At 39.3% G+C, this 12,477-nt stretch overlaps 2 protein-coding genes and 1 pseudogene across 4 annotated transcripts in view; 1 reads left to right on the top strand and 2 right to left on the bottom strand.

Moving 5' to 3' along the window:
* Window positions 1–266: 266 nt before the first annotated feature.
* On the bottom strand, window positions 267–2,301 carry LOC131682537 (CDGSH iron-sulfur domain-containing protein 2 homolog). 2 transcript variants are annotated; one of them, XM_058964090.1, is made up of 4 exons: window positions 2,155–2,301; window positions 1,950–2,081; window positions 903–1,114; window positions 267–842 (listed from the first exon to the last, which is right to left on the bottom strand). In XM_058964090.1, exons 2-4 carry the CDS (start codon window positions 2,044–2,046, stop codon window positions 753–755), a joined length of 399 nt encoding a protein of 132 aa, XP_058820073.1. In that variant the 5' UTR covers window positions 2,047–2,081; window positions 2,155–2,301; the 3' UTR covers window positions 267–752. The 2 variants fall into 2 exon arrangements, with proteins under 2 accessions (XP_058820073.1, XP_058820083.1); XM_058964100.1 differs by having other exon boundaries at window positions 2,152–2,298.
* A 2,046-nt stretch (window positions 2,302–4,347) lies between these two features.
* LOC131676100 (sodium-dependent phosphate transporter 2-like) lies at window positions 4,348–5,433 on the bottom strand (annotated as a pseudogene).
* Window positions 5,434–8,705: 3,272 nt separating this feature from the next.
* The window catches only part of LOC131682547 (PH and SEC7 domain-containing protein), a 205,462-nt gene continuing 201,690 nt past the window's right edge, over window positions 8,706–12,477 (top strand). For both annotated transcript variants that reach the window (XM_058964119.1, XM_058964110.1), the window contains exon 1: window positions 8,706–8,760. The gene's annotated coding sequence lies outside the window, so the exon portion shown is untranslated. The remainder of the gene's footprint in view (window positions 8,761–12,477) is intronic.

A 12,477-nucleotide genomic window follows, 5' to 3' on the forward strand; every position in this document is an offset into this window, starting at 1 on the left:
TTACGGCATCGTAGACCTGTAGGAACTAGCGATCGCTCTCCCCCGTGGACAGTAGGGGACTAAAAAATGTAAGCAACACCACAATAGAAAACTTTAAGTTTCGGTAATGCTGTGTAATGGATTAAAAATGGCAATTGTTGTTTCGATAATCTGATTACAGAAGCGAAAATTCCTTTAACATGGTCCTTCGCTGATTGCTCCCATTCTCATTTCTTAAAATGTCTGAAAAGTGAAGGTGTTTCTCAGCAACTACAAGCACACATTGCTTCAACTCAACGTTTCAATCAATTTATTGTTCTTTGTTTTTTTTACCTAACAGCCTTCACCAGTCTCTAATAGTGAACCCAATTGTGACAATTGTTTATAACATTCGCCAGTTTAGATTTATCAATTTTACAAGCACTTCTTTGTATGTTTGCGTTTACACGCAAAAACCTAATATCAACAGAACATTGAAGCAGCTGAATCATGCTGTGATTTTTTAATGTTTATGTTTAAGCAGATAAATATTTTCCAATCGCATGACTCAATCTTTCAATTGATTGGGAACAGAAAAATAACGAATTGATGAGAAATTAAATCTTAATGCTCTTCCTCCTTCTAGTTTAAGTATATCTTCTAGATTGCAAGTGGCTAAATGTATGAGGCATAATGCGCGTTTTCGTTGGCTCTTAATTCCATGGATGTAACTATAAGAAAAGCACTATTCAACAGCCAGCAGTGAAATCCAGCCCCTAGAGAACGTTCTCAGCTTAGTTCTTCTTGCGCTGGACAACCACTGGGCCGAGATTATCCTCGCATTCCTTATTGTGGGAACCGTGCGATCCATCACAGTACGGCCACTGGAAGTAGGTCGATAGTCATTAGAATAAACGATTTTGGCAAATATGTTGCTTACTTACATTGTTGGACTTCCAGCAGCGGCAGAAGGCAGCCTTCTCGGCGATATCTTCGATGTCGATCATGTCCACCACCTTACCCTCGGACATGCGAATCTTGCGGTTAACCTTAGTGCTTGGTTTCGGTCGTGCCTCGGGACAGAAGGCCAGATACGACATGTACACTAGACCGCCGAGGGCGGCGGTCGGTGGAATCAGCGAGAGCCAATCCCTGACTGATGGAATGATAAAAGAAATTTTTAGAGTAAGTTTAGAAAAGAAAGTAATGCATCGTTGCGACAGTAGATTGTGGAAGATTTAAGCGTATAATGTTGGTAATTCTGCAGCCAGTAACAGATAACGGCTTAAACTGTTGCTTCTCCTAAGAAGATGTACAATAAAAAAATCTGACATGGCCTCGTGTTTAAGCGAAGCGAAAAGCCGTCTAACGTACCCCTATTAATCCTACAATTTGAGCTAATGGCTTGATTAGAGATAGCAGGCGCAGCTCTAAAGCATGTCTTCCCATGGGTAAAGTAAATAGAACTGCTAAGATTAATTAGGGCATAGTAACCTCACATGTGACAATTATGCGTGTAAGGACAGTATGTGGGTCGGCCAGAAAATATCTTATTGCCGGAGAAGGTTTCCATGACACGCAAAGAACTAAAAACAGGTTCAAGCACCTGTTCTAATCGCTTGGTAAACAAAGGCTAACCTACATATACTATTAATCGACTATTAGTTACACATGTATACTACCTACAAGACATACACTTATGAATGTGACATAGAAAACAAAAGCTTATGTAATCGACGAACTAGTTCTGTTTTCTGTCACCGAGTCATTTTCGGCTACCTATAAGGTAGAAAGTTTACCAACTTCGAGTAACTTTTCCATTTTTACGACATCCACCGTGAAATAGTAAGTCAACCGTTTCGAGTACACGATCATTGAACATTTTTCTTGTCGCCTTTCCCTTCTCTCGGCAATGAACGCATGCATGGCCTTGGTGTTCGCAGCGGCCGATTTCTAGTGCTAGCAAAGTAAAAATGGAGTCATCTACTTACATCCCAGCCGAAACCATCCACCGATGCTGTTAGGAATGGGCAAACCGGCCAGATAGTTTGGCAGTGTGGTTTTCACCAGTCCCGAAAATGTTTCCATTCTGCTCTTTCTCTATATATTGATGCTGCTAATACCTGGTCAGAAAGGGGTAAAAAACACTAATTACAGAAAAACACGTGAAAACGACAAAAAGCAACAGCTCACTACTTTCTAATACTCCTAGAAGACAGTGATTTAATCCGAAACAGGTAGAAAAACTAGATGGTGCTCTGTTGTTTCCTTGCACAACGATCAGCTACCGAATGGGTTCGTGGTACTGACAGTTCGCGAATGCAGTGCACCCACTGATCCAGCCCAGTGGTTTTCGATTAGTGAGGGTAGAGGTGGTAGAGTATATTTAATAGCACGAGGGGTCAACACTAGCAGGTTTGAGTGAGTTGTACTCAAACAGCCACGTGAAAACTGTTTGTTGCCTGAAGCTGTCACCTAATGCCAGTAGCGCTAGCTACGTTTCAAATGTTCAAGGTCTATTCACATCAATGTACAAAACTGTTGAAAAGTTGGATTCAAAACAAATAATTATTTACATATATATGAAAAATCACGCTTTCTCTTGCATCGCTTCTTCTCCACAAAATCCGAACGCTTTTATCACCCGAGTATCAGTTAAGCACATCAAAATGAAGTTTGTTTGCATTCGAAAAGTTCCAGGTCGAGTTAACAACATTGGTTCGTAGCGATGTGAACATTGCTTAAAGCGCGTTTGCTGTCATTTTTGGCAACTAGCCGAGCCAGAAAGCCAGCTTATCCCGGCATGGGTTTGTTAGAAAGCGCTCAACAACGACGAACTTAATGAGCTATGTGTCAACGCTGATTGATAAATTAGAGAAACGACAACAAATTGATGCAGTGTATGTATATTTCTCCAAAGCCTTCGATCGCCTTCCTCATCAGCTAGCTTTTGAAAAGTTGAGGCGAATCGGATTTCCGGACTGGCTGACCAATTGGATCTTCTCGTACCTTACAAACCGCAGTGCATCTGTGCGACAGGGAACTGTACTTTCAGACCCATTCGACATCACATCGGGTGTACCTCAAGGGAGTCACCTTGGACCTCTTCTCTTCGTGCTCTTTGTGAATGACATTTGCAGCGAATTGACATCGTGTAAGGTGATGTACGCAGATGATCTAAAAATTTTTCGCATCATAACAACTCTGGTAGAATGTTGTGCACTTCAGATGGACATAGATAGGATCATGAGTTGGTGTGATAGAAACGGAATGACTATATACATTCAGAAATGCAACATAATCACATTCACACGAATACTCTCGCCAATTACGTTTGAGTATGCAGTAAGCGCTGCCCCAGTAAAGCGAGTTTCATCAATCAAGGACCTTGGTGTTATACTTGACCGTAAGCTACGTTTCATCGAACACTTCAATGCAGTAACTGCTAAAGCCTATGCAGTACTAGGACTCATCAAACGAAACACCCAAGATTTCAACGACGTCTACTGTATGAAGGCGCTGTACATCAGTCTGGTACGCAGCATTCTAGAGTATGGAGTTGTTGTTTGGGCCCCGTATCACACCGTACACATTAATCGCATAGAACGGGTGCAAAAGAGCTTCGTCAGGTATGCCCTTCGACGGCTTCCCTGGCGAAATCGATTTGAACTACCACCGTATGAGCATCGTTGTGCTCTTATCAACCTGCCTACGCTACGAAACAGGAGTTTTTCTGCAGCGACTTTTTGTGTTCGATCTTCTCGCTGACAACATTGACTGCCCTCTGCTTCTCGCTAAGCTGGACTTCAACGTTCCTGGTAGGTCTCTGCGGAGAATGGACTTCTTTCGGCGCTCTACTCATCGCACGCAGTACGGCCAGAATAACCCGGTAGATGTTTGCTGTCAGCTCTTCAATAGCGTTTTTCATCATTTTGACTTTAATTTAAGTAGAGAAATGTTCAAATTGAAAATAGGTTTAAGTTAGTATAGTATTTCAGTCTGTACGAAAATTTATTGATTCGAAGACAATATATTATTTTTTTTAATTCCCTCATATTTCAAAGAAATGTCAAAACATTCACCCTCTTGTACTCAAAATACCCACATAGAGTAGATGACTGATTTTTTATCCTACATGTTTTAAACTCACTTTATATTAACTGTTATAATTTTTTAGAATATCGACACAGATTTTTCATTAGGGCCTAAGTCGCAATGTACTGAAATGAAGAAAAATCAGTTTGAATATTCTACGACGCATTTACAATAAAAGCTCCATTTAGAGCTTTTATTGTAGATATAAATTATTTTATGGCAAGGTTTTTCCGTAGTTTAAACCAATATTTTACGGTAAAAAATGCTATTAAAAAACAATTGAGAACATGTCCATCATTGTACCGCCACCAGTACCGTGAAGGCAGCACCAATTTCGATGGTAAAGCCTGTTGATGGGGTAATTTTTGTGAGATCATTGTCAATCGTTTGTATGACACGATGGCCCCATAGCCACAGACATAGTGAGACACCGATGCCACCGTACAGTAGTAATGCAAGCGGAGTTTCAAACTTTTGCAATACTGAGCTTTCCCGATAGAGCATAAAGAGAGCAATGAGTGGTCCTACCGCGTTACGCACATCGTTACCAATGTGAGCAAAACTTCCGAACGTCGCAGACAGTATTTACAGGAACTAAAACAGGGCTTCCTCATTTTCTTCCTCCATTGGATTGTGTCTGCTCTCTTCCGAACCTTCCTTACCACTAATTAAAGGAACTTTACTCGAATTCGGATACAGGGTCGTACTGATTAATGTATGATCTAGTCCAGCTGCATTTTCAATTCTACCAATATCTTTCCTGAGATCTTTGTCGGTACTGTTCAAAACAATACTCAGCATCGCCAGCGTGTAATCAGGTATTGGAAGAGTGCTATCACTCTTGGGGCTAGTAGGAGATTTCCCATTCTGGATCGTGTTCGATTAGTTTTTTACTCCGTTATTTTGCGTAGTTGAATCCGGTTACTTTGGTGACATGTTGCTACTATTCCGACGATCAATGTACGTGTTCAGAACGACGCGTCCATTTCCATTAATCGTTATCTGATATTTATCGATGTTGTTTAAGCTGGTTATCATCAGATCGGTGTTGTCCAGACCTATTTTGTTGTCTGAAAATAGGTTTTCTGCTTTCTTCACAATTTTCGGATCGATCTTGTACGGATTTGGTTTGTTTTTTGATTGCATGCGGAGACGAAAGCTCATCATACCATTGAGCACGGGTGAAATGAATCACGATCCGATGATCGTTCCGAGTGTGCTCCACTTGAGTCCTTGCATTCCACGGCGACCAGACTGAAACCGATAGTCGAACCTACGATGCTATGCGTTCCGAAAATCGGCAGATTGGAGCCACAGGGCGGGACTGGCTAGCGCTGATAGGCAACCCAACATCAACTCAACCTCGGTGCCTTTGGACATTTCATGTCGAAAACGCAAACGAATGAAATACTTTAAATTCGCGTAAACAAAAAAAACGAATAACAGAAATTTCACTAGGATACAATAGAAAACAGCTTGGCGTTTTGCGTTGCCAGTTCCAATGATAATTCATCAACGTACACTGTCACTTTGACACTGTACCTTTCTAGGTACATGGTAGCTTAAAACGAGTCCTCGAATCAGAGCATTCCATATTAACATATTTGTATTTGGTACAATGGTACAATGGTTTCTGGTATATCGGGACATTATAGTCGTCTACCTGGAAGCGTTTTATGGGCAGGGCTATATCATGGAAATCATGGAAAATACGAAAAACGACATTAACTACATCTCTTCCCATCATACAACAAACTTCTTGTATCCAATCCCAGAAAGAAGCTATTCTCTTTACTTCTGTGCGAGAACTTCTCTTGGTAATATTTCAATTGTTTCGTGAACTTCTTTCCAAAAACGACAGTTGGAGCAATAGGTGCGATAACGTTAACCAGTAATCAATATCACGGGAAAAGCGCGAATAACGTCTCCAGTATTGAGACGTTTTATACAACTATAAACTGTACTCTATGTTCCAGCACATCATATAGTGTGGTGACTGAAGTAACATCAAGACCAATATTCCAAAATTCTTGACAATCAATAGGTTTGTTCCAGTACACGGAAGTCACTCCCTGTTGCTCCGGAGCAAAAAATTCTCGCTCCTTTTCACTCCGATTTGCTACCAGAAGAAGAAAAAGAAATGAAGATAATACAGGAACGATTTTCTCCCTGTTTGCTCCGGAGTACTTCCAGTTTCTCCTGGTACTGGAACAAACCTACACACAGAAAAAAAATATTGGTAAAAGTAAGAGTGTTCCGATCTTAGCAAAAAGCAACCAACGCCAACTATTAGGTTGAAAGTAAATCTTTTAAATTAATCAAGAATAATAATCAAAGTAAAAGTTTTCCTTTTAAGCAAATCTCGACAAACATATGATTACGGCCTAAAAGCCAACTGTCAAAATCCACTTTGAAGGGAAATTCCGGACAAACCGTTACTAGCCGAACACAGTTCACAACAGTTTATGAAAGAGAAAACTTTTCTCTTTCGGTTACTATAAACATCTGTGACTGGCGCATAATAGTTTGTCCGGAATTTCCATTCAAAGTGGATTTTGACAGTTGGCTTTTAGGCCGTAATCATATGTTTGTCGAGAAATGATGAATAGTACTCAAAACAAAAGTTTTATTTTTAAACTAAGAGTATACGTTGGTTGTTTTTTGCTAAGAGTAAAAAACTCTTATTTTTACCAACATTTTTTTTCTGTGTGTAATACTAATTACGCGACATCGCTGGGGTTTAGAAGCTTATGACATGCTTCTACTTGTGACCAAGTGTAATTTGGATACTTATAGATCTCTGCTGTACGATTTCCGATAAATATTCGCCATGTGTAGAGCAGCAGATGTTTTCTTCTATTCTCAGTGCTGAGAGGCAATTGCCTCTAAAAACTGCCCCAAAAGATTACATAAAGTAAATATACCACAGAAGAAAATTGCTCATGCCAAAATTCATCGATTTAGTAGGTACTTAACCTCGAACACGAGTGTGAAGTGCTTCAGCGCCATAGCTACAAGAAAAATGACGGAGACAAAACGTACTTACCATCGAAAACCGAGAAACAATGACAGAGTTTATTCATAATCTAATTCTGTCGATTTTAATTATCACGTTACTCTGCTAGGGCATCACCAAAATATGCCACCAATGCAAAATGTCTTTGAGAACGTCCTTCAGAAAACCTACCTTTAAATAAATCACTTTAATCTACAAATTTTAGAGCAAGAGAACAGCATAGTGAAAAACAGTACATTTGCTAGTGTGTACCCCGGTAATGGCCGGAAACACGCCCAATATTGTTACAATAGACAGTTGTTGTATTGGTTTCGGTTTTCCCCGATCTAAATTATCAAAAATTAGGTATCTTGTGTTCTCTTGGGGTAATATTTTTTCCTGTTTTAGCATTGTCTGATACCGATCGGAGAAAGTGAAAATGAACAATCTTTCTAGGCTGTTGAATCAGATCATAGTGAACGATTTTCTATCACTGTGTATTTATTAAAAAGTATCATTTGGGAAGGAATATCGGTAGAGAGGTACGATCTTGGGTACGATCGATTTTCATTTGAGCGATTTTTGCATCCTTGGTTGCGTGTAAGACCCTAACGTCTTCTTGGTGCGATCAGAACGTCGGAGTAAACCTGAAAATACTTCAAAATTGCACTAGAGATTTAACATAAAAAGACGTTTCTTCCCCGGCAGCCACCGACCAAAAGTCCACCCGAATAGAAATGCACACCAGTATTACAAACATTTTTTATTGTTACATTACAACGAAAAACAATGTTATTCTGGAAAATTTACAATGGAAATGTAATCACATTTGTTGTTTCTACATCCAATTTCATTGTAAACCCGATTTTTTACATGGAAAAAGGGGGGTCGTTAAGGGATGTAACAAAGAAAAAATTGATCTTTTCCCATACATTCTGAAATCAAAAACATCGATTTACATTGTTTTTTTCCGTTGTAGTTTTTGGAGGCATGAAGCACTGCATCATAAGTGCATTGATGTTACAAGAAAAGTTGTTAACAAATAAAACTGTTGTAAATTCAACGTTTCTACGATCAATTTTGATATTGCTTTCTGTTCGGGCATCGAGTGATTAACAACCTAATTGATTGGGTAGAAACCAAAAACTCCCCTTTCGGTGCTAACAGTGTACACGCCACCGAAAAACTACCTAAAATTCAGTACTTTTGACTCAATCTCGTGGTATCGTGCAGGAATGTAAAATTAGGTAAACCGAGTTGAAGGTAGCTTCCATTTAACTACGGCAAAAATTATAACTCAACCTTGAGTTTAATTTACTTAAATTTAAGTTGAATTTACCTAATTTTAAGTATACCCCAAACAACTCAAAAGTACTGTACGGAAGACCTCGACTGAGTCGAATCTCTCGTTTTGTTTTTGACAACACTAATAAGTGCGAAAGCGATGCACAGCTCAAAAGTACCTAAATTTAAGTTAAAAGAACTTATTCTGTAGGTTATTTTACGGTTGCGTGTAGTATGCAATGCAAGTTTATTTGAGTTCCCACCTTGCATGCACGCATGCAACCGCATTCGCCGTGGCACTCAGTGCATCCGCAGAAACTCCGGGTCCATGGTTTGCTTGCAGGTGATGAAAAAACATGCCACACTCAGCTCAGCAGCAGCTAGCAAGTGAGCAAAGCAGGTTTTGTTTTTGTAGGTGCTCTCCGTAGGTTCGTTGTAAAAAGTGCTTTTTGAACTTTTATTGATAAACGTTTCGATTGGGATAGTGCTGTTGCGCCGAAAATGATTCGTCAGTGTATCGTGAAGTGACATTTTGGCTGATTCGGAAGTGAAAATCAACTTTTTTTTGCGATCAAAAAAGTGTTAATTCTCTAGTGCTGTTCGACAGAGAGATTCCAATCCAACGGCACCCACCCACACGCACACATACGCATCACAGAGTAGGCTGGCTGGAAACGTGAGTTCTTCACTCACTCTCCCGCGGCTGTAAAGGGTGGAAGCAAGCACTCATTTGCGTGTTCAGTGTTGCTGATTCCTTTTTAGGAAAAATGATGTGATTCTAAATTCGCGATGTTCTTTTATTCTTACAATTTGCAATCCTGGAGAAAATTTAGATTAATTTGTAATTTATTAAACGTACGGTATAATTCAGGTTGTAAGTGGCAATTAGAGATTCTCGTTGGAATCTTTCTCTTCCGTACAATACTCGGTCGTTGCAACCTTTACTACTCACCTCTTTGCAAAATATTCTAGCAAAAACCGGCTTTGGATATGTACCGGAAAAATAGTGCAGTGTTATAGCGACGTCGTAATAATCGAAAGAGAAAGAAAAACAGAGGCTCATGATGTTACTTATAACCTAATCTAATGTCATTTTCGTTTTTGACCGTGCACTGCACCGGAGTAGTCGGTGTTACTGTCACTCAAACTTGGGTGTAATCAGTCTTTCTTTTTTGCATTACACCGGTGTAGCACCAAGAAAAACAAAAACTCTAAATTTCCTAAACATTAGACTTGAACAAAATTTCTTTAAAAACCTATGTAAACTATGTAAAGTCATTGGTATAATCAGAATCCTACACTAACTTAGAGCCGGATTCGCTGTTTTATCGACATAACAGCTTCTGCTGCTCTGACGGGACATCACATTTCTTGAGCGTTTTTTCAAAACGTCATATCTGCAATGAGTTACTCTCTTTGTTTACTTTCTCTTTCGATTTTTACGGCGTCACTAAAACTTTTCACTTATTTTACAGTACAGATCGAAAGACGGTGGTTTTAACTAGCATATTATGCAAAGGAGTTGAGGGATAAATGTTAGTGACCGAATTATTAACAGAAGAGGAAGTAAACAAAGAGAGTAACTCATTGCAGATATGACGTTTTGAAAAAAACGCTCAAGATTTGAGCTGTCGTTTGCTTTGAATATACAAATTGTGTCTTTTTAGAACACGTTCAAGTATATAGCTCTTAATGTTCAATACGGAAGTTGCTGTACCTTGACCTAAAATTTAAACAATTTCTTTTTGCGATTTTCTGACATTTTGCGCCTACATTCGTGATTAAAGTTAAAATGCAGATATTTGCGATATTTTCAGACTACATAAGTGAATTCTAGAATGGCGTATATTTCTCTTGAAACACTCGGCCAGTATCCCATAGAGACACTAGCGTTTATTCCTGGTCCTGTGATACCAGATCCTGTCAAATGGTTCATTTTTGACCCATCTGTGAAGAAAATTACTGAGCCTGGGCGGAGACTAGGGCTACTTTGTTCCCAGATTGACCGGATCCATAATTTTATAAATAGTTTCAAAGTTCGGCATCGCATGCAGCCAGTCTTCAGCTGCAATGACGAGGTTATTTATAGGAGAATTCTATCAGAACCGCAAGATGTCCTGTTAAATTTCCAAATAATTGTTTCTGACGACTTACGCTTTTTTCCGCCTCAAGCTGTACCACCTGATATAACTAAAGGAGATGCAACATTGCATCTAATGCGTTCGATGTAGTACTTCGCATGGCACCGGTTATCGCTCACAAATAAGCCTTTGAAGTTTACCTAGCTTTTTTGAGTTGATGTCTTGTTTTAGGCCACCAAACTAGCGAGGCATATGTTATCCTTGGTTTGACTATTGTAGAGTATAACCAGTCTACCATACTTGGTCTGACACTAACTTAGAGCCGGAATAAATTAGTGGCAGATTTGCTGTTCTATTGACAACAGAACTTCTGCTCTGACGGGACATCACATTTAAGCAGTCGGTTGCCTCGAACACAAATTGTGTATTTTGAGAACGCGTATAAGTATAGAGCTCTAAATGTTCAGCACGAAATGCGGAAGCTACAGTACCGAAAGTCAGGCACAGATAAATGATTTTGACCCAAAATGCAAACAATTTCTTTTTGCGATTTTCTGACATTTCGCGCCTACATTCGTGAAAACAAAAGAGCTTACGTACATTTGCTAAAATCTCAACAACCGCAATATTCAGAAAATATTGGCATGCTTTTACTACTTGGGCTATCGTTGGAAAATTAATCTGTCAGATTTGTCGGCATCGATTGTACAAAAATGCTTTAATTTTGCTTGATCTGTACTTCTAATAATTTAAATGCTTTTGAGCTGCACGGTCAATAAAATTAACAGTATATGACAATTTGATCGAATTAATCGTTTATGTGGAGCACATCGCGTTAAACCACCATGGTCTTGGTAGCACTACTGCTTCTTTTGGCTCGGTATCGTGACAGACACGACTCATCGAAAGCTGAATATTTGATAATTTCTGTTAAATTTTTGAGCTAGATCAGCTTTATGTATTCCTTCTTAACTACTTTGTTTCTCATTTTTTTTTTGTCAGAAAAACGTTTTGGTTGACTAGTTCCAATCGAACACCCGAATTTGGTAAAAGTTGTATCGGAAATGATCAATGTTCGTAAAAATAGCAATCGAACTTGTTCATGAGCTGCGTGCAAAATACATATTATCTAATGGGAAGGAATACTTAGATTGATTGCTATTAAAATATGGTGCAGCTCAGTTACAAAAACGTTACAATATGATGCAAGATCTCCCTGCATCAAAAGTGGTTCGACTATCCACGTTATCGCAGAGTGCTTGATGAGCTGTTGGTAATTGATTTTTGCTTTAAATGTTTTTCGGTGAGTCTAGTAATAGAATTGTGCTCGAGGTTTTCCGCTAACGGTATTGCGCCTTTTTCATTAACATGGCAAATGGTTATTTCACCGCGTTTTTTCCAGTGCCCTTAAGGCTGAGACGAGCCGTTTCCGAGGTCCTACTGGCGATGAAATTCCTCGACGATAGGGACATTTTGCTACCGGAAATTGTCGAGTGACAGGTGTGCAAGAAATGTTTGAACCATTCTGAACTATTATTGTGATGCGCAGTTGAATTCAACTCTATCAGCGTAAATGTTTGGATGGCACCCGCAAATATTAAGAGCCATGCCGGAGCATTCGACAAGCCCTCCGGAGAAGTGCTTGTCTCTGAGACTAACCGACAGGAATTCTCAGGCGTTGCTGCTTTTCCATGAGCCAAAATCATTCGGTGAACTTATCAAAACTAACTACGTCAGAGTAAACCTGAAAATGTTTGCAAATTACACTAGAAATGTAAGATAACAAGATAATTTGTAGTTAATATATTACTGGGTGTATTCCATAATTTGTAGAATGTCCACGACAACCCGGTTAACACAGATAGGTACAGAGCATTATTGTGAAGAAAATTTAAAATAGGACGTAAGTAACAATGAGAGATTCTCTCTGGGGTCTTTCCCTTCTGTTCATTGCTCCGTCGTTTCAACATTTCCTATTCAACTCTGTATAATATTCTAGTAAAAACCGTCGGCTTTCGATAATTAGTGCAAAGTGTTATAGTGACGTAATAATCGAAAGAGAAA

This window comes from Topomyia yanbarensis, chromosome 1 (assembly GCF_030247195.1).
Source record: "Topomyia yanbarensis strain Yona2022 chromosome 1, ASM3024719v1, whole genome shotgun sequence".
NCBI lineage: Eukaryota > Metazoa > Arthropoda > Insecta > Diptera > Culicidae > Topomyia > Topomyia yanbarensis.

What these genes read in the sequence shown, in the direction of transcription:
- LOC131682537 (XM_058964090.1), bottom strand. Translation starts at nt 2,046, where the DNA reads ATGGAAACATTTTCGGGACTGGTGAAAACCACACTGCCAAACTATCTG. An exon ending in TGGATGGTTTCGGCTGGGAT is followed by an intron (nt 1,115 to 1,949) that starts GTAAGTAGATGA and finishes TCATTCCATCAG; the next exon opens with TCAGGGATTGGCTCTCGCTG. An exon ending in GCTGCTGGAAGTCCAACAAT is followed by an intron (nt 843 to 902) that starts GTAAGTAAGCAA and finishes ACCTACTTCCAG; the next exon opens with TGGCCGTACTGTGATGGATC.